This window comes from Vulpes vulpes, chromosome 8 (genome assembly GCF_048418805.1).
Source record: "Vulpes vulpes isolate BD-2025 chromosome 8, VulVul3, whole genome shotgun sequence".
In the NCBI taxonomy this organism is placed as follows: Eukaryota; Metazoa; Chordata; class Mammalia; order Carnivora; family Canidae; genus Vulpes; species Vulpes vulpes.
In genome coordinates this window covers 5,163,047-5,185,833 of record NC_132787.1, presented here as the reverse complement: position 1 = coordinate 5,185,833, position 22,787 = coordinate 5,163,047, and the positions used below count along the sequence as shown (strand labels likewise).

The window sequence follows — 22,787 nt, the reverse complement described above, 5'->3', positions numbered from 1 at the left end:
TAAGGCAAAAAAGCATGATTAGGGATGAAGGAGGGGCACTTCATAATGATAAATCATTTAATTTAACAAAAAATAATTCTAATAACAGATTTACATTTCTTGAAGTTTTTATTTGTTTATTAGAGACAAAAAAAGCACAAACGAGGGGAGGAGCAAAAAAGGGAGGGAAGAGCAGACTTTCCATCCAGCAGGGAGCCCAGTGTGGGGCTCCATCCCAGGACCCTGAGATCATGACCTGAGCCAAAGGCAGACACTTTACCAACTGAGCCACCCAGGCGCCCCTCTAATAACAGATTTAAAACAAAAATTGGCAGAATTAAAAGGAGAAATACGTAATTATAGTAAGAGATTTTAACACAGATCTCTCAGTAACTGAAAAAACAAACATGTGGGATTAATAAGGATATAAAAGTGAATTTACACCACTTTTAGAGAATTAAAATCATTCAGATTATTATTTGGCCACAGTGCATTTAAGCTTGCTATCCAAAAGTTAATTAGAAAATCTCCAAATATTTGAGTATTAAGAAATATACATTTGAATAATAGATCAAAAAAGAAATTAAACGGAAATTAGGAAATATTTTAAATAGAATAATAGAGATTTATGCATAAAAACTTGTAGTGTGCAGCTAAAACCATGTTTAGAGGGATTTTTTATTTCTTTTTTAGCTTTGCATGTATATATTAGAAAAGAAGATAGGCTATAGATAAGTGAACTAAGTTCTAAGGAAATTAGGAAAAAGCTAGAAAATTCAATCTCTTCAAATATGTAGAAGGAAATGAAATCATTTTTGAATAATGGGATTCCAATATTTATGATTTTTCCCCTTTTCCTTGCTTTATTGTAGTTGTTAGATCTCCAGTTGTCTAGAGGTAATGAAGCAAAAGAGTTAACTATGTGAGGTGATGAATGTGTTAATTGTTTTGGTCTTGGTCATTATTCCAACAGTAGCTATGTATATCAGCTTATCACATTGTACAGTTTAAATATATATATTTTTCAATTTTTTCTCAATAAGGTTAGGAGGGAAAAAAGTAACAAAGCAAGCATTTTTGTCTTCTCATCACAAAGGAAAAGGGCTTAGCATTCACCATTACGCTGATGTTTACTATATGATTTTTGTGGATACCCTATATAGAAAGGCCACAGAATGTAACCTTTTTGAATTAGTGACTTTAACAGTGTTGCTAGATATAAAATTATTCTACAAAAATCAGTTCACACCTACTTATACCATCAATAAGTCATTAGAAAATGAAATTTAAAAACGGGATATTTACAATTGTGTCAAAAGTATAACATAGAAAGAAATTCAATGAAAGATATGTTAGATGGAAATGTAGACGGATGAAACAGCCCAGAAACAGAGTTATTCATCTGTGGAGATTTTATTTTCCTAAAAGGTGGTACTGCAGAGCTTTGAGGAAAAGGTGATCTTTTTTCACTTAATTCTGAGATATTTGGAAATCCATATGGAAAAAATGTAACTGTTCCTTTACTTCATACCTCTGAAGCAATTTACGGTTTAGATTATAGACCTAAATGTGAACGGTACAACAATAAAGCTTCTTTATAAAGGATGATTTAGAAGAATACCTTTAAGACCTCAAAGAAGGAAGGATTCTTTCCTTTTTAAACCTTTTTCCTTAATAGGGTTTTTAAAATGTCTTAATGGAGTTTGTTTTTTTTTTTTTTTTTAAGATTTTATTTATTTATTCATGAGAGACAGAGAGAGAGACAGAGACACAGGCAGAGGGAGAAGCAGGCTCCATGCACCGGGAGCCTGATGTGGGATTCGACCCCAGGTCTCCAGGATCGCGCCCCGGGTCAAAGGCAGGCGCCAAACCGCTGCGCCACCCAGGGATCCCTGGAGTTTGTTTTTTAAAGCAGTTTTAGGTTTACAGCAAAGTTGAGGAGAGGTACAGATTTCCTGTATACCTCCTACCCCCACAGATACATAACCTCCCTTGTGATCCATATCATTCACCAGAGTGACACATTTGTTACAGTGGGTAAACCTACATTGACACATTACTATCACCCAAAGTCTGTAGTTTACATTAGGATTCTTTCTTGGTGGTGTACATTTTTTGGATTTGGACAAATGTATAATGACATGTATTTGCTATTATAGTATCGTACAGAGTAGTTTCACTCCCCTAAAAATCCTCTGTACTCTGCTTATTAATCTTTCATTCCACTTAACCCCTGGCAACTACTGACCCTTTTATTATTGCTATAATTTTCCTTTTCCAGAAAGTTATATAGCTGGAATCATACAGTATGTAGCCTTTTCACATTCACTTATTTCAATTAGTAATAAGCAATTAAATTTCCTCCATGTCTTTTCATGGCTTGTAAACAAATTTCTTTTTAGCATTAAATAACATTCCATTGTATGGATGTACAATAGTTTATCCATTTACCTACTGAAGGACGTCTTGGTTGCTTCTAATTTTTGGCAATTATAAATAGAGTTGATATAAACATCCATATGCAGGTTTTTGTATGGGTATAAGGTTTCAGCTCCTTTGAGTAAATACCAAAAAGAACGATCGCTAGATTGCATGGTAAGTTTTGTAAGAAATTGCTGAACTGGGGACGCCTGGATGGCTCAGCAGTTGAGCGTCTGCCTTCGGCTCAGGGCACAATCCCAGAGTCTCGGGATCAAGTCCTACATTGGGGTCCCTACAGGGAGCCTGCTTCTCCTTCTGCCTATGTTTCTACCTCTCTCTCTATGTCTCTCATGAATAAATAAATAAAATCTTTAAAACAACAACAACAACAACAACAACAACAAAGAAACTGCTGAAGTCTTCCAAAGAGCCTATATGTACCGTTTTCCTTTTTTACCAGCAATGAAGGAGAGTTCCTGTTGCTCCACATCCTTGCCAGCATTTGGTGGTGTCAGTGTACTGGATGTGGGCTATTCTAAGAGATGTGTAGTGGTATCTCATTGTTTTAAGTTACATTTCCTTGATGCCATGTGAAGCATCTTTTCATATGCTTGTTTGCCGTCTCTATATTCTTCTTTGAGGAGGTGTCTGTGAAGGTCTTAGGCCCATTTTTAAATTGTGTTGTTTCTTATTGTTGAGAATTAAGAGTTCTTTGTATATTTTGAGTAGCAGTCCTTTATCAGGTGTCTTTTGCAAATATTTTCTCCTGGTCTGTGCCTTGTCTTTTCATTCTCTTGACAGTGTCTTTTGCAGGGCAGGTAGTTTTAATTTTAATGAAATCAAGCTTATCAATATTCCTTCCATGCCTTTGGTGATGCATCTAAAAAGTCATTGCAAAAATCCAAAGTTATCTAGATTTTCTCCTATATTATCTTCTAGGAGTTTTATAGTTTTGTAGTTTACATTTACATCTGTGATCCATTTGGTGTTAATTTTTGTGAAGGATGTAAAGTCTATATCTAGATTCATTTTTTTTTTTTTTTTTGCATGTGAATGTCTGGTTGTTCTAGCACCATTGTTGTAAAGACTTTCTTACATCAGTTGTATTGCCTTTGTTCCTTTGTCAAAGATCAGTTGCCTTATATCTGTCAGTCTATCTCTGGGCTTTCCATTCTGTTCTACTGATTTTTTTGGTCTATTTTTTTCACCAGGACTACACTGCCTTGAATATTGTAGTTTTATAATTAGGTCTTGAATTCATGTAGTGTCAGTTCTTCAGCATTGTTCTCCTTCAGTGTTGTGTTGGCTATTCTGTGTCTTTTCCCTCTCCATATACATTTTAGAACCACTTTGTTGATAACCAAAAATAAGTTGCTGGAATTTTGATTGGGATTGCCTTCCTATCTGCAAACATAGACTGTCTCTCCATTTATTCAATGCTTTAATTTTTTCCCTCACGGTTTTATAGTTTTAAAGGTCTTATGTATACTTTGTTAGATTTATATATAAGTATTTCATTTTGTAGGATGCTAATATAAATAGTATTGTTTTTCATTTCAAATTCAAAACACTTCTTCATAGTTTTTATATGGGAAAATGACTGACTTTTGTATATTAGCCTTGTATCCTGCAACCTTGCTATAAACACTTAAAAGATCCAGGAGTTTTTAATAACATTAATTTTTTTAAATTTGTTACTGAAATTTGTAAGCTTATAAAAAGTAGAAAAATACAATGGACTCCCAAATACTCATAACTCAGGTCCAATAATTAACAACACATTGCCAATCTTTTTTGTCAATACTTTGATCCACCCCCAGGGGATTATTTTGAAACAAGTTTCTAACATTATCTCAGAGAAAGAGGGTTTTTTTTTTTTTTAAGGTTTTATCTATTTATTTGAGAGAGAGCATGAGTTGGGGGGCATCAGCAGAGGGAGAGGGAGAAGCAGACTCCCCGCTGACCAGGAAGCCCAATGTGGGATTCAATCCCAGGACCCCAAGATCATGACCTGAGCCAAAGGCAGACACTCAACCAACTAAGCCACCCAGGCACCATGAGAAAGAGTTTTTAAGTAGACAAAAAAAAGCGCTAATCATAAAGGAGAAGAGTGAGTGTCAGTGCATTATTACATTAAAATTAGGAACTTCTGGGATGCCTGGGTGGCTCAGGGGTTGAACATCTGTTTTCAGTTCAGGTTATGATCCTGGGGTCCTAGGATTGAGTCCTGCATCAGGCTCCCTGCAGGGAGCCTGCTTCTCCCTCTGCCTGTGTCTCTGCCTCTTTCTGTGTGTCTCTTATAAATAAATAAATAAATAAATAAATAAATAAATAAATAAATAAATAAAATCTTTTTAAAAAATTTAAGAACTTCTCATCAGAAGGAACAGTTAAGAGAGTTACAAGGAAGTCACAGAATGGGAGAAGAAATTTGTATCATGTTTAAATGATAGAGAACTATTGCAGATCAATAAGAAAAAGACAATTCTCCCTCCAAAAGCTAGGTTAGAGTAGTCATTGTCAGGGAAAAGAATAACAAAATTTATAAACAAATGAAATGCAAATTAGAACAAGAGATACTACTGCTCTTGCACTGGAATGGCTAAAATTAAAAAGATTAATAATATATTAATGAGTGTGAAGATATGAAATAATAAAAACTTTCAAAAGCTAAAAAAAAAAAAACTTTCAAAAGCTGCTATTGGGATTTTAAATTGGAGCAGCTACTTTGAGAAGCTGTTTGACATATGTACTAGAATTGAAGATAAGCACACCCTATGATTTAGTTTTGTTCTTGAGTATTCAACAAATGCATTCCCAGGTACATCAGGAGATTTGTACAAGAATATTCAAAACAACATTGTTGGTATTGAACAAAAACTAGAAGCAACCCATTTTCCATCATTTATCTAGCAGACAGCCCAACTGTTCATCATTTGTCCATCAGTTTTCTAGCAGAATAGATAAATAATGAAATACAGTGAAATATTATTCAAGGAAAATGAACAAACTACGTTTACTTGCAAAAATATGCATAAATCTTACAAACACAGTGTTGAAACAACCCATGCACCAGAATAAAATACATGCAGAATCATTACTCTCATAGATAAAAGTAAAACTAAACCAGAATATGTAGGTATATCTTCTTCAGTGGTATCAACTATGAAGAAAAGTTTGGAGAATGGTGCCTTTGGTGAGTGGGGAGAGATACTAAGAGAAGGGGGATATGAGGAAGGCATCTGAGGTACTAGATCTTTCTCATATTCCTCAGTTTTATTTCTTAACCTGAGTAGTAGTATTTGAGTGTTTGTTTTGTGATAAATTATCAAGCTGTGATACATTAATCTGTGTGTACACTATAAATATGCTATATTTCACAATAAAATTATTTTTATTTTTTAAAGATTTATTTTAGCATGAGTGTGAGTGGAGAGGGGGCAGATGGAGAGGAGAGAGAATCTCAAGCAGACTCCATGGTAAGCATGGAGCCTGAAGCAGCGCTAGATCCTACAACTCTGAGATCATTACCTGGGCAAGAATCAAGAGTTGGATGCTTAACTACTGAGCCACCCAGCCACCCCCACAATAAAAAAAAATTTTTTTAAGATATTTTATTAGGATAGAACGAACTTGGGCAGCCCGGGTGGCTCAGCGGTTTAGCGCTGCCTTCAGCTCAGGGCGTGATCCTAGAGACCTGGGATCAAGTCCTATGTCGGGCTCCCTACATGGAGCCTGCTTCTCCCTCTGCCTGTGTCTCTGCCTGTGTCTCTGCCTCTCTCTCTCTCTCTCTCTCTCTGTCTCTCATGAAAAAAATAAAAATTAAAAAAAAAAAAGGATAGACGAACTTAAACAAGTTTATTATTTAGGTAATTTGTGTCTTCATGTATAACACTTAAAAGCTAGTATCCACCTCATGGTAATTGAATGATTATTAAAATGGAAATAGAAATATTTATAATCAAAGTAGATAACTGATCCATAATTTTTCTATTTTAAGAAAGAAGAAGCAGACATTTAATTCTTACTTGCATGAAGGCTAATGAGTAAAGAGTAACAGATTTTGCAGTGCTTTGGTTTTATGAGATGGGTTGGTTTTGTTAGATACAGATCATGCAATTAGGATTGCTTGTTCATTTCTATACTTTGAAGCACAGGGATTGGGATGGGCTGGAAAGGAAAGATTTTTACAGTGCTAGAAGGAACATCCAAAGCAAAAATCTTTTACAATGACAAAAGAATATCTCTCAGATCTAAACAAATTAGTTCTTCTACATATGAAATGAAACACAGTGTTTAAAAAAATGGTTTCCTTTTCCTCGCTCTCTTTTAGATTCTCAGGAATTCTAGCAGCTAGTCTGTACTGAGCTTAGTAATTGAAGATTTATTTGACTTTTTAAATATCATAGTTCTTAAATGCTTTAATTACATTGACTCATTGGAATTAAGTTTCTTTCCTAAGATAGCTGATTAGAATTCTTGAGAATCTAAAAGACAGTGAGGAGTAGGAACTAATTTTTTTTTTAATGGTGCATTCAGTTCACCTAATCCATGTTAAGCCAAGCCCAGAACTATGGCATATACTGCATAACATCCAGGAGTTAACAATCTCATTAAAAAGAGAAATTTCATTTAAATCTAAAAATGAGGGTTTGACTTAAGAGAGACAGAAGATAGACCCTTGGTAGCTAAAATTATATTTTTCTTTAGACTTAAGTGACCAGCTCACACAGGCATTTTATATGACTTGATTCATTTGCAGACTGATTTTCTGGTTTTCCGATTATCCAGATTCCTTCTCTTTTTTTCTCCTGTTTTTACTGGCTGTCCATGTTTTAACCACATCACAATTTTTTATTTTTCTCTAAAGATTTTATTTATTTTAGAGAGAGAGCATGAATGGGAGGGGCAGAGAAAGATGGAGAGAGAGAATCTCAAGCAGACTCCATGCTGAGTATGGAACCTGATGTGGGGCTTGATCCTAGGACGCTGAGACCATGACCTGAGCCAAAAACTAAGAGTCAAACACCCAACTCACTGTGCCACCCAGATGCCCCACAATTTATTTTTTCCTTTCCCCTAAAGCAAGGAGAGATTAGCAAGTAGAAACATTAAACTCATGACAGTATTTCTCACTACTTGGAAATAAAGATTTAACTAAATATTTAATTTTTATTCTACTTTAGCGCCCCATTCCATTAAAGAGTTTGCAAATTGGGTGTAAATAGATACCAAAATAATCATCATGTGGCTTCATAATTTTTTAAGTAACTGAATTCGTGTAATCTCTGGAACTACATAAAATATTTTGTGAATAAGGCATTAGCTCAGAGATGATCTAGAATCAGCAAAGGATGTGTGGTGATCTTAGTAATTGAAGATTTGTGTTCTTCCTTTAAAAAAAATCATAGTTCTCAAATGCTTTAATTTGTTTAATTTGCAAAATTGATTTTTTTTTTTCCTGGAAAAGCTAGTAGAATTCTTGAGAATCTCAAGGACAATAAGGAGTAGGAAAGAATTTTTTTAAAGCTATGTGTTTCATTTCATATGTGGGAGAACTAATTCCAAACTAATGGAAGATGGCATTGAGACAGAAGAAATTGGGCATTAAGATCAGTATCATTGCCTCCTGGCTATTCTCAAGAGTACATTACTAAGAAGATTTTTGAAAGGTGGGTAAAATTTCCTATCCAGTCACCATTCTTGGAGGAATTTATTATTTGAGCCAATAAACCTTTTAAACAACAGGACCCCCAAGAATTCTTGGAACTTAAGAAAAAGAAGCTTATTCTGTTACACTTGATGGAAACCTAGGAAAATATATTGGTAAGAGTAAGATAGGATTCAATTGCTTGTTTGTGTCTTTAATAATAACCCTGACTTTCCAGCAAGCTCTACTTGGAAAAATTAAAACTCATTGTAAAAGTTTGGAAATTTCCCAGTGTAATTGCTTTGTCTTAGAAGAGGCACAACATCCTTCAGAATGTAGTTGAAGCATTCAAAGGAACAAAGAAAAAATTTAATCAGCTGTTAAGACTATATGAAAAATGAAGGAAAACAAAAGTCCGTTTTCTTTCATTGAAGACCCACTTAGCAAATTGGTAATTGAAGTGTGGATTTTCTGAACATGTAAAACATAGTAGTATCTGAGATGCCTAGGAAGGCCAGTTGATAAGATTGTAAATCTGTATCCTTGCAGTCTACTGAGAAGATTTTTCTGTTTGGCCATCGGCAACCAAGATGGAAATTTCTTAAATAACTTTTAAAGAACTAAATATAAAAAAGTGTTAGCATTTCAGAAGGCTATAAGAGTACTAGACATCTTACAAAATGGCATTTTGACATAGTTTTTCTAAATTTCCCATCTAAGGTTTGTTCCCTTTCCAAGTCTGATTCTTCCTTTTTTTTTTTAAGATTTTATTTATTTATTCATGAGAGACACACACACACACAGAGAGAGAGAGAGAGGCAGAGACACAGACAGAGGAGAAGCAGGCTCCATGCAGGAAGCCCGATGTGGGGCTCGATCCTGAGACTCCAGGATCACGCCCTGGGCCAAAGGCAGGCGCCAAACTGCTGAGGGATCCCTGACTCTTCATTATTCACATATTTTCTTTATCTTTTATATGTCTTTTTTCTTACAAAAACAGTCATAATTCTTCTAAGCTTAGGTGGTAAATTGACAGAAGAGAAAATTGTGACCTAGGGAACTGAAGTTGATGGCCTCTTCAAGTTTCAAAGTTGTGAATATACTCTAAGCTTTAGCTAGTCGTGTCTATGTCGGTAACTTTATTCTCCTTGCATTCACATTTATATAATATAACCTGTGTCCCATATTTGTCATTAGCGCACATGTAGAAACGGAAATCTACTTGTCATTTTATTTGTGACTTATATGTGGATTATTCTCAAAACTGTCATGAGAAAAAACAATTTCAAGAGCCTGGTTATTGTCTTTTAGGTGGTTGAGTATTGGCTGTGTTCAGGTTATTTAATTGCTCATGAGATACATTTCCATAAGAATTGACACTTGGGATTCCTGGGTGGCCCAGCGGTTTGGCGCCTGCCTTTGGCCCAGGGCGCCATCCTGGAGACCCGGGATCGAATCCCACATCGGGCTCCCGGTGCATGGAGCCTGCTTCTCCCTCTGCCTGTGTCTCTGCCTCTCTCTCTCTCTGTGTGTGTGACTATCATAAATAAATAAAAATTTTTAAAAAAAATTTAAAAAAAGAATTGACACTTAAATAACCTCTTCTCTTGAGTCTACCTTTTAATTTTTAAGAGGAAGTTGATACAGTTTGAGAAAATATGACAAGTAGTCACTGTTAGGTTACATCTAGGTTTTCTTACCTGTGGGTTTATTTGCATTTAATTGGAGGATCTTACTCTATGGCCTCTCTTTATGGTGAAGTATGAATAATTTTGTTATCCAGCTTGTTTTATGTTTGTGTAAAGAATATCAGTGAGTAATAACAAGAATCTGAGAGCTTTAGAAGAAAGGTAATATACCAAGATACTGTTAAAATAATGGCAACTTGAGAACTAGTTAAGTTTGGTGAACTCAGGGCAGCCCAGGTGGCTCAGCGGTTTAGCACCGCCTTCAGCCCAGGTTGTGATCCTGGAGACCTGGGATCGAGTCCCATGTTGGGCTCCCTGCATGGAGCCTGCTTCTCCCTCTGCCTGTGTCTCTGCCTCTCTCTCTCTCTCTCTCTCTCTCTCTGTGTCTCTTATGAGTAAATAAATAAAATCTTTAAAAAAAAAAAAAAAGTTTGGTGAACTCAGCATTAAGGTTGTATAGCATTAAGCTTTTTTCTCTGTCCTTGATTCTGCTGTAGGTTTCTTATGTGACTTTGCGTAAGAAATGGTACTGTGACTGATTTTCTCATCAGTGTAAAATTGAGTGAGTTAAAGTATTCTGGGGGGATTATAATTCCATATTTATCTTCACTCGTCAGACGGGCACAGTAATTTGCCATCTATGTTAATGGAAAAACATATAAACTAAAAATCATAAATTTTTAGTTGTTGAATTCAAAGACACAAATTAAGTAGCTCCTATAAGAATCCATGCCTCGTTGTGAGTCCCTGCTATACTCCTTTCTGCTATAAGCAACCTGGAATTTGGGGACAGGCTTTTCCAGCAAAGTAGATAGCCTGCTCATAATCAGATTGAATTCACTTCAGTGCTTTCAACACACACTTACTGTGTGTTCATAATATTAGTTCTGGTAAAAAAAATAAAATAAAATAAAAAATTAAAAATAAAATAAAATAAAATAAAATAAAAAGGTAAACCTTTTTAGGACCCTGAGTAGTAGAACTTTTAATCTCCGCCTGATAGTAGTGCTATTGTGGGGGCTATTATATGTATTTAGTACTGTGCAATTTAATAAACTAATGAACAGTTGCTATCCTATTGAGATGGTTATTTATTTTTTACTGGTCTCTTGCACTAGACTATAAAACTCCTTAAGAGACCAGAAAACATAGATGTCTTATTCACTAGTGTATTCTTAATACCTAACTTGGCTCATGGTAGGTGTTTACCAAATATTTATTGCAGGAATTAATTTGGAATCTCAGCAAGGGATCCTTACATTTTAAAATTTACATTAGAGATCCCTGTGTGGCTCAGTGGTTTAGTGCCTGCCTTTGGCCCAGGGCGTGATCCTGGAGTCCCGGGATCAAGTCCCATGTCGGGCTCCCTGCCTGGAGCCTGCTTCTTCCTCTGCCTGTGTCTCTGCCTCTCTCTCTCTCTCTCTCTCTCTCTCTCTGTGTCTCTCATGATAAACAAAATCTTTAAAAAAATAAAAATAAAAATAAATTTACATTAGAAAAATGCTATTTTCTTAGCATCTTTTATAATCAGAAATTTTTTAAAATTTATTTGTAGTTAAAACTTCTATAAAATTTACCATTTTAGACATTTCTAACTGTACAGTTCACTGGCATTAAGTATAGTCACATTCTGTGTAACTATCACACTATTTGTCTCCACAACTTTTTCACCTTGCCAAATTGAAATTCTAAACAACTCACTGTTTCCTCCTTCCCCCAACCCCTATAGCAAAGACCACCCTACTTTCTTTATTAATTTGACAATTCTAGGTACCTCACATGAATAGAATCATATAGTATTTGTCATTTTGTGACTGGCTTATTTTACTTAGCCTAATGTTGTCAAAGTTCATCCATACTGTAGCATTTATTTGTCAGAATTTCCTTCCTTTTGAATGCTGAATAATATTCCATTGTGTGTGTGTGTGTGTGTGTGTGTGTGTGTATGTGTACATTAACATACATTTTCTTTATCCATTAGCCCCTTGATGGACACTTAAGAGTTGTTTCTGTATCTTGGCTATTGTGAATAATGCTGCTGTGAACATAGATATATAAATATTGGTTTAGGTTACTGCTCTCAGTTCTTTTGTGTATATACTCAGAAGTGGAATTGCTTAGTCTTATGATAATTCTGTTTACTTATTAAAGGAACCACCATGTAGCTTCTCACAGTAGCATTTGACATTCCCAAATGGTCAGTGTATGAGAATTCCAATTTCTCTACATGTTTCTCAACCCTTGTTCTCTTTCTCTTTCTCGCTTTCTCCCTCTCTTTCTTTTGTTGATGGTGATTCTGTTAGATATGAATATAATCAGAACTTTTAACCAAATAAATTATAAAACATTCAGTACAGTATGGTCTTCAGGTAAAATTATAAATTAACACATTTAGACTTTCAAAGTTTAAGATACATGTATTAAAAAGATACATATGCAATTCCAAAGAAGGCTTTTTTTTTTTTTTTTTAGGATTTTATTTATTTATTCACAAGAGACACAAAGAGAGGCAGAGATATAGGCAGAGGGAGAAGCAGGCTCCCTGTGGGGACCCAGTGTGGGACTTGAACCCAGGACCCTGGGATCAGGACCTGAGTCAAAGGCAGATGCTCAGCCACTGAGCCACCCAGGTGCCCGTCAATTCCAAAGAAGACTTACAGATAGATGGCCATCAGGTACATGAAAAGGTGCAAGGAAATGCAGTTGAAACTACAATGAGATAACACCTCACACCTGTTAGAATGGCTATTATCAAAAAGAAAAGAAATAACAAGTGTTGGGTTGTTATTGACAACTGGATTGCTCAGTCAGTTAAGCATTTGCCCTCGGCTCAGGTCATGATCACAGGGTCCTGAGATTGAGCCCCTTGTTGGGCTCCCTGCTCAGTGGGGAGTCTGCTTCTCTCTCTCCATCTGCCCTTCCTCATGCTCATGCTGTCTCTCTCAAATAAATAAAATCCTACAAGAAAGAAAAAAGAACAAGTGTTGGCTAGGATGTAGAGAGAGGAAATCCTCACATACTATTAGTGGGAATGTAAATTGGTATAGCCACTGTGGAAGACAGTATGGAAGTTCCTTAAGAAATTAAAATTAGACCTACTGCATGATCCAGCAATTCTACTTTTGGGTATTTATCCCACAAAAACAAAAACACTAACTTGAAAAGATATATGCATTGCCATGTTTATTGCAGTATCATTTACGATAGCAAGATATCAAAACAACCGTTAAGTGTCCATAGATGGATGGATAAAGAAAATGGGTATACAAACACATACACAATGGAATATTATTCACCATTAAAAACAAAGGAAATTCTGAGACAGTGGAATATCATTTAGTTATAAAAAGAAGGAAATCTTACCATTTGTAACAATATGGTGGACCTTGAGGGCATTATGCCAAGTAAACGTCAGAGAAAGACAAATACCCTATGATCTCACTTACATGTGAAATCTTAAAAAACAAAACAAAACCAAGCTTAGAGATACAGAGAACAGATTGGTGGTTACCAGAGAGGAAAGGGAGTGAAATGGGTAAAGGGAGTCAAAAAGTAGACTTCTGGTTATAAAAAAAAAAAAAAAAAGTAAGTCCTAGGGATATAATATACAGAATGGTAGCTCTAGTTAATAATCTGTGTTGCATATTTGCAGGTTGCTAAGAGTGGATCTTAGTTCCTGTTGCAAGAAAAAAATTTTGTAGCTATGTATGTTGACAGATGTTAACTAAATACTTATTGTGGTGATTATTTCACAGCATGTAAAAATAGCAAACCATTATGTTGTACACCTGAAAATAATACAGTGATTTATATATATGTCTATTATACCTCAGTTAAAAGAAAAACTTGTTCAAGTTTGGTTTGACACATGGTATTATCAAACTTAGATATTTATGTCATCCTCAGTGCCTAAAACAACTTTTGCCTGATTTTTGAAGCCAGCAAAAACAATAACAAAGCCTGCAGTATTTGCAAATATGTCAGTGATTTTGTAAATAACATACTTTTTCCCAAAATGTTCCTAAATGTGTGCTATTTGAAAGCATTCGAAGAAACTTCTGAGGTGGTTCCTGATAGAGTGAAATAAATGATAAGAAAGTTCAATCTCAAGAATTCCTTGTATCAGGATGCCTTTGTGGCTCAGCAGTTGAGCATCTGCCTTTGGCTCAGGGCATGATCCCGGATTCCTGGGATCAAGTCCCACATCGGGCTCCCTGCATGGAGCCTGCTTCTCCTCCCTCTGCCTGTGTCTCTGCCTCTCTTTTTGTGTCTCTCGTGAATAAATAAATAATCTTAAAAAAACATTAAAAAAAAAAAAAACTCCTTGTATCCTTTATGAGTCTTGTGTGAGAGTAGCATTTAACTGAATTGTTAAAAACTCATTCCTGGGACACCTAGGGGGCTCCGTGGTTTAGTGCCTGCCTTCGGCCAGTTGTGATCCTGGAGTCCCCAGATTGAATCCCACATCAGGCTCCCTGCATGGAGCCTGCTTCTCCCTCTACCTGGGTCTCTGCCTCTCTCTCTCTGTGTCTCTCATGAATACATAAATAAAATCTTAAAAAAAAAAAAAAAACTTATTTCCTGCAGAGTATACATGCTCTTCTATCATAGGCTTGATATCAAAAGTTGAGATCCTGCCTGATTTCCTACCAGTGGAATTAAGTAAATCTTAGGTTTCCTTTGCATGAAAAAATAAGAAAATTGTTAAATTACTAAATATTGTTGATGGGAATTAAAAATGACTTTGTCTGTAATGCTGAGAGGCACTTAAGCACCAGTCCATTGAAGCATGGTTTTGAATGTACTTGAGTTGTTGGCTTAAGCTAAAAGAGGCGATATTAGCTGGTGAGTAGGTAAGTTGAAATGTTGAATTATTGCTTTCCTTTTGTGTGAACTTATGATTTAGAATATAGATATGAAACTGGCATTTGTGCCAATTTTGGGAGGCCAACCTGTATGCACTGCCTCAGTGGTTCTCTTGCTCTCAGGCTTCTAGTTGGGTTTGGCCATTAGGCACACAGCATAGGCAGGAGACCAGAGCCAGGGAGGACAGCGAAGGTAGTGGTTTCATTTCCCAATCTTTCCCTGAGGGAGGTTACCTGTGGGCTTACCTTGTCCTTTGACCAAAAGTCATAGCTATGGTCTTGTGGCCCTCTCCATACCAGATTAAACAGAGATGAAAGAGCCTTGTGTCTCTTAAGATCCAGGAATTGTTTTCTGCTTACACTTATGAACCTCAGAGTAGCAGGATACATTGCTTATTAGTGGAGGGTACTGCACTATATCTTTTGATTTCCGTACTCCTTACTAGCAATCTTTGAAAACAGTCCCTTTATTAAACCCTCCTTAGATTGCCCAATTTGAGTGCGCCATTTGTTTCCTGCTGGGATCCTGACTGCTTTATGTATTTTTAATCATTATCCTAACTGGTATGTATGTATGCCAGATAAACCTTAATATTACTTATGCTAATTGGGGGGGGCAATAGCTGAAGGTGTTTACAGAACTAACCTTTGTTTCCCTTGTACTTTGTCTAATCTAATGTGTTGTTAAAGGGAAAAAAATGTTAGATGATGTGTTAAAAGCTAGTAATACTAATGCTTCATTTAAATATCCCAAAATAAATACAGACCCCAAAATGCTGTTTTGCTTCCACTTTAAAAGAGTTGATAAAAAAAAAAAGGTTGATAGTTTGATTCTTTAATAAGATTATTGGCATCCTTTGTATCAATCATCTCATTGCTCATTCATTAGCTTGTCTTTGAGGGAGAGTACTTATAACATCCAAATTAAATCATTTGTAGCCTATAGCAATTAAGTCGGTTGCTGGGTAGTATTTTGACTATATAGGATCTTCAAAATTGTGTCTTTTCTTAGTTAATAAAGATAATTGAAAGTTAACCATATTATGTAGTCATCTGGAAAACTCAGACTTAAATACTGAGTTTTTCTTAAGTATAACCTAATTTTTAATTTAGATAACAGTCTAAAACTGCCAGTATTATAGAGGTTAAATATAAATTAATTCATGGTTTTATTGGCAATTGGCAAGCATCATTTCTCTTGGAATGACATTGACTCTATTCATACCCTCTTTTCCACTTTTAATACCAAAATGCTCTTAACATTCTACCTTATGAATTACCAGTCTTCTATAGGATCTAGGAAGGATTTGAAAACCCAGGATTAAGCTGTAAGACTCTTTATTATTTTTTTAATTTAAGTATAGTTGACACACAATGTACGTTAGTTTCAGGTGTATATCATTGTGATTTGACAACTGTATACATTATGTTATGCTCACCACATGTATGGCTGCCATCTGTCACCAAGCAATATTACAATACCATTGACTATACTCCCGGTGCTGTACTTTTTATCCCTGAAAAGAGGCTTTAATTAAAACACATCTATTATAATAGCAAAAGAATTTGGAAAGTGTACTAGAATATTACTGTATTTTTTATACCCCTATCTTATTCTATTCTAGCTGCTATAACAGACTGAGTAGTTTATAAACAACAGAAATTTATTTCTCGCAGTTTGGAAGCCTCGAAGTCTATGATCAGAGTGCTAGCATAGTTGGGTGAGGGCCCTCTTTTGGGTTACAGACTGCTTCTCATTTGTCCCCTTAGGATGGCAGAGGGTGGAGAGCTCTGTGGGGTCTCTCTTATAAGAGCACTAATCCCATCATGAGGACTGCAGTCTCATGACCTATTCACCTCTTAAAAGTTCCACCTGCTAATACGATTATATAACCATAACACTTGAGGATTTCAACATATGAATTTAGGGACTCCTGGGTGGCTCAACCGTTGAGCGTCTGCCTTCTGCTCAAAGCATGATTCCAGGATCCAGGATCGAGTCCCACATCGGGCTCCCTGCAAGGCGCCTGCTTCTCCCTCTATGTCTTTGCCTCTCTCTTTCTGTGTCTCTCATGAATAAATAAATCTTTTTTAAAAAACATGAATTAAAAAAAAATAAAAAACAAATAAAAAACATGAATTTAGTGGTGGTGTGGGAGGTGGGCACACAAATATTTAAACATAGCGACCTCTTTTCTCAAAATTTGTTCTTTTACTTGCTTTGTTGAAATTCTAACCCCCAAGTATGGTATATTCTCAAGTATGGTGCATGGATCAGCATTGTTGATATACCACTGGAGAATACAAATCTCAGGCCATAAGCCAAATTACTAAATCAGAACCTGCATTTTAACCTAAGATTCCCCAGATGATAAATATCCACATCAGAATTTGAGAAGCACTCTGTTTCCTGCCATCACATCTCATTAGATTAAAACAAAGCTATCAAGTGTTAAAGCTGAAGTAGTTTATTGATTACATAGTCACAGGTAAATTTGCAGATAACCTTTCTTTATAAGCATAAGAAAGCCAAACTCTTCTATAATCAATCGCTTTGCAGTGAGTTTTCCCATATTGTGCTGATAGTGTAAGCTCAGATACATTGCTTTGTCAAGCATTATGTTGGGGATGCAAACATGAATGTATTCAGGGATTTTGATAGCCGTAAGAACATGTGTGTGGTACAGTCTAGAAAATGGAAATTAGTTTTATGTGTTATTATTAATGGCACAGAAGCTTTCATATTCACGTTTTCAGATTCATTAATGTTAAATTTTACCTTAGGGAGCTATTTCCTTGCAACATTTTTAAAGAGCCTTTTAAATTAGGATAGTTAACAAAGATATCAAGGATTACTGGACAGTCTAATATAGTTGATGTAATTAGTGTCTTTCTGTAGTTCTTGATGGTTTCTGTTAAAATCAGATTTTTCATTTTAACTGAAATGTAGTTATCAGTTATATGTAGAGTAAAATTTACAAAATAGCAACTAAGTTGTTAACTGTTTATGAGAGGAAAGCCGCTGGTATGGTCCTTCCATTTGGGAGATGGATCACATGTTAGTTTTGGATTGTGTTGGACATATTTTTTTCCTTCTTCTTGCAGATACATCAGGATTCATTTTTGACTTGCAGTCCAATACTGTATTGGCCCAGGGAGGAGCTTTTGAGAACATGAAAGAGAAGGTATGACTACTTACTGTGGATAGTAAGCTTGAATGTCACAGTAAAATTTTATTTATTTATTTATTTACTTACTTATTTATTTAGTCACAGTAAATTTAGATGCTAATTCAATCAGCAGCTACACAGACTCATTAAGAAAGTGAAATATGATTTCGTTTGCATAACAAATATAATAAGTATTAGTTAATATTATAACAAATAATATATATATGGCTAGTGTGTATCTCATTTGGCAACATTCTTTAAGGAATAATCTGAGTAGGATCTTTCTATTCATTTGGAGAGTTCAGACAAGACAAGAAGAGATCTTCCAAGTAACATTTCTATGGAAGAAAACCCGGTGTTTTTAGTTATATAACCCTTAATGAGTTTTATTGAGAAAAGTGTAAAAGCTTTATGTGCTTTCTCTTATTAAGAAAAGTATATTGTTGATTATGGAGTCACAGATATACTATATAGGTTGAATAATGTAAGCACTTTCACATTTTAAGTTACCAGAATCTTACTTTTATCCCTGAATCTGTAAGTTTTGTCTAAAGTCCATTTTATAGGGATCCCTGGGTGGCGCAGCGGTTTGGCGCCTGCCTTTGGCCCAGGGCGCGATCCTGGAGACCCGGGATCGAATCCCACGTCGGGCTCCGGTGCATGGAGCCTGCTTCTCCCTCTGCCTATGTCTCTGCCTCTCTCTCTCTCTCTCTCTCTCTGTGTGACTATCATAAATAAATAAAAATTAAAAAAAAAATAAAGTCCATTTTATAGTGATCGGTACTAAGTTTTAGGCTCATCTCAAAAATGTGTATTATAAAATAGCCCTCTTTGGATTATACATTATATATTTTCCCACTTTGTATGGTTTTAAACCTTTACATTGTTCAGGTAAGCCTGAGACGAAAAAAAGGGTAGAATGATATAAAAGCAAGTGTACTAAAGAAAACTTAGGTTCTAATACAGACTGGGCATATTACTTTGACAAGATACTTCTCTTCATATATAAAAGTACTTCCTTTTCAAGCAGTTTGACTGACTAAAGAACCTGAAAACATTCCTGGCATAAAATATCTAAAATATATAGAATGAAAAATAATATATGTCATTTAAAATGCATATCATAACAAAAAAGTAAAGGATATCCCTAGGGACCAAAACTATTAGAGGGCACTAAAAACCAGAGTGGATACACCTGAGCTAGGTAACTCTGATGTGTTTTGCCAGTCTTAATAAAAATTGAGTTTTACCACACAGGGCTGTTGAAGCCCAAGGCTTGTCCTGAGTTAGGGCTAAAAGTATTTCACCTTCAGGGAGAGAGTGAACTAGAACAAATCTTCCCACTGGCTTCTGAAACATAGTATTACTCTGTACATCAAAAGACAAAAAGAATTGCAAATAAATCTTTAATTGTGTTAAATGTTTTATCATTGGTAATATTGTATATTAATATTTTTTAATATTACAGAATAAAGCAAATTAGTACAAAGTTTCAGTGTACAGAAAAGAGATACGTGTTTAAAATTATATAAGAAAAAGTCTTGGGACACCTGGGTGGCTCAGCAGTTGAGCATCTACCTTCCGCTCAAGGTGTGATCCTGGGATCCAGGATCAAGTGCCACATCGGGCTCCTTGCGGGTAGCCTGCTTTTCCCTCTGCCTGTGTCTCTGCCTCTCTCTGTCTCTCTCATGAATAAATAAATAAATAAAAATCTTTAAGAAAAAAAAAAGTACACCTATCTTGATGAGCACTAAAAAATGTGTAGAGTTCTTTTGTGTGTGTGTGTGTGTGTAGAGTTCTTGAGTTGCTATATTATACACCTAAAATTAAAATTAACATTATATGCTTAAAAAAAAAACCCTTAGGAATAAATCCGGCAAAATTGGTATATTTTTTTTAAAAAAAGATTTTTAAATTTTATTTTAGAGGGAGAGAGCATGCATGAGCAGAGGGAAGGGCATAGGGAGAGGAAGAGAGAGAACCTCCGGCAGACTCCCTGCTAGGCATGGAGCCTGCTGGGGGGCTAGATCCCATGACCTGAGGCCATGACCCCATCTGAAATCAAGAGTCCTCCAGGCGCTCCTTGGCATATCTATTATAAAGAGCAGTTTGATGTTATATAATGCATTTATAAGTGCCCTAATATTTGCGAATTCTAGTCGCTATACACAATAGAGACATTCTCTCACTGTTCAAGGAAGATGTGATTTTTATTTTCTTTTTTAATTGCTTATAGTGTGGTGAACATTGTTTTAGGCACTGAAAATTCAGCAGCAAATAAGCATAGAAATGTTCGTTCCAGCATTTTTCATAATAGCCAAACATTGGAAACAATATAAGTGGCCGTCGACAGGAGAATGAGTAAATTGGCTATATTCATACAATGGAAATGCTGTGTAGCAGTTAAAATAAATAAGATATGCATTTATCAACACACACAAAAAATCTTTAAAAATGATGTTATGTGAAAAAAGCAAATTGAATATAGATATGTATGATATGATATTTATATAAGGCAAGACAAGTTATATTACCAGTGGATATATACATATATCATTAAAGTGCAAAAACATGTATCAGGATAATACCAAGTTCAAGGCAGAAATCTCTGAAGAGGAAGGAGACGGGGGATTCATGAGGACTTCAAGGGGACTTCATTGCCATCTGTTGTGTTAAACTGACTATCATATAGTGAGTGTTCATCATGTTTTGTGTGCCTGAAACAGTTTATAATAAATTATCTTTATAGTGTTATACAATTAAATGTTATGAAGTAAAAAAATTTTAAGCAAAAATGTCTTGAAAAATACTGAAAAATGTAAGTTGTTACTGTTGGTGGTTCATTAAACTTTCTACCTTTCTCCATAGTAGGCTAAGATGAGGAAATATTGATATTAAATTAATACTGATACCTAATTAAACCACATTTTCTTGGAATAAAATCTAGCACAGACCTTCTATTTCTAGAAATGTTCTGCTTTTCCAAATTTTGAAATTAATTTTTAATGTACTGTTATCACTTGTCTATTAATCATTCCCAGTGAGGTAATTGTATGTACTCTCCCTGACATTAAAGAGTGATACATATCATTTTTTCCGTTACTCTCCATAATAGGCATCAGTTGCCAACTGACGAACTGATGCTGTAATTCAATGACTGTCATCTTTTCCAGATAAATGCAGTGCGTGCTATAGTTCCCAATAAGAGCAATAATGAAATCATCCTGGTTTTGCAGCACTTTGATAATTGTGTGGACAAAACAGTACAAGCATTCATGGAAGGTAATCCTAGTTTGTTTTTTGTTTTTTGTTTTTTTTTTTTAGTTTTTTTTTTTTAATAAGTTTGTTCAAATAGAAGTTGCTTCAGACTTCTGTAACATTCATTCAGCAATTCAGTGTTTTATAGATGATATAGCAGACCTGGTGTTAACATGGCATTTTTCTTTAAAGATAATCTCTTTCAACCCTACAAGTAATTCATTCATAAGCTGTATGATATCTTAGAATAAGACACAAACTGAGAAAACTCATCATTTTATTCAAAATGCTATCTATTGGTTTTAAGAACAAATTGTGTGGCTAGTGGTATAAGGGAGTTGATTGGTATTGGGTTGAATAAGAATTTAATAAACTCTTAGTGACAAAGCAGTGATCCAGTGGCCCAGCAATAGATAACAAAATCAGGGATTCAGCATTCTCTCCCAGGCCCCTGTACCATTTAGTTTGGTTTCTGCAAGTGACTCAAAAAAATGGGTGTGAGTTTCCTTACCTAACATAGAAGAATGATGTGTTTAGTCAGGCTTTCAGTATAGAGTTGAGAAGTGCTTTATAAACTTCTTTCCACATAACTTGTTTGAGAAAAACTTTGCCTGAAGCTATTGCTTCGTTGAACAGCAACGTCAGACTAGGTCTTCTGTTTCTATTCTTCTGCATTTGTCAGTGTATAATAAACAGATCCAAATACTGTAAGGTTTTTATCATCATCTATTTTCTTTATAATGTTAGTATTTGAGCCAATGGTAGTGTATAGCTGTCTCTGAAACAATATAGCCGAGGTGATATGTGATCTTCTAGATGGGAGGGGATGGCATATTTGGGCTGAAACCGGTTATCTTTGTATTTGGTCTAAACTATATAAATAAAAAGAATCTTCAAAATGATCAGGCTTACATTGCTCTCTTCTTAGAAGAACTTACTAAGGAAAAGGGATCTAAATGGACAGGTATTCCAAAAGGTAAACATAATGTGATTGTCTTATTACATTAGCTCAGAAGCTTGAACCTTAACTTTTCCTATGAGGAACTATGGAAATTGTCCAACAGTGACAAACTGCAAGGACACTAAATCCTTGTTGACCACGTATATGGTAGGAGAGAAAATCTGTAATTGGTTTCTTTTACAGGGAGTGCCAGTGAAGTACTCAAAGAATGGACAGTAACAGGCAAGAAAAAGGTAAAAATGAATTAAATTTAAAAGTATGATATTGATATGTGTATTATTTAAGAAATTTAGGCCCTACAAAAATATTTGAAAAGATTTACCTATACCACTTCACTCTCATCTGGTTAAAAAGTCTTCTGTGACATTGAAACACAGCTGTGTATATAGAGTACCACAGTGTCTTGCATGTGATTTAAGGCTTGAATTCATGACCTTGAGGTTGAGAGTTGCATGCTCTACCGACTGAGCCACCCAGCTACCTTCTGTTTGCTTTTCCTCAATGTTTTCTTTCTGTTCCTCAGACTTAGCAATTTCCATTCTCCAGTCTTCAAGTTTACTTATTAATTTTTCTCTTATCTGCTGAAATCTTGCTTGGAATCCCTTTATGAATTTAAAAATTTCAGTTATTGTACTTTTCAGCTCCAGCATTTCTTTATTAACTTCTTTTGGATTTCCTGTCTCTTTATTGGCGTTTCCATTTTGCTCATACTTTGCTTTCTTGATTTTCTCCACATCTTCTTCTTTTTTTTTAAGATTTTATTTATTCATGAGAGACACACACACAGACAGAGAG

General features: G+C 35.3%; 1 protein-coding gene across 1 annotated transcript in view; it reads left to right on the top strand.

Annotated features, from left to right (window-relative positions):
* The window catches only part of SPATS2 (spermatogenesis associated serine rich 2), a 149,369-nt gene that overhangs the window by 95,174 nt on the left and 31,408 nt on the right, over positions 1 to 22,787 (top strand). The window contains exons 3-5 of the mRNA XM_026000253.2: positions 17,709 to 17,788; positions 20,947 to 21,055; positions 22,176 to 22,225. Of these exons, the coding sequence (XP_025856038.1) occupies positions 17,709 to 17,788; positions 20,947 to 21,055; positions 22,176 to 22,225 (239 nt within the window). The remainder of the gene's footprint in view (positions 1 to 17,708; positions 17,789 to 20,946; positions 21,056 to 22,175; positions 22,226 to 22,787) is intronic.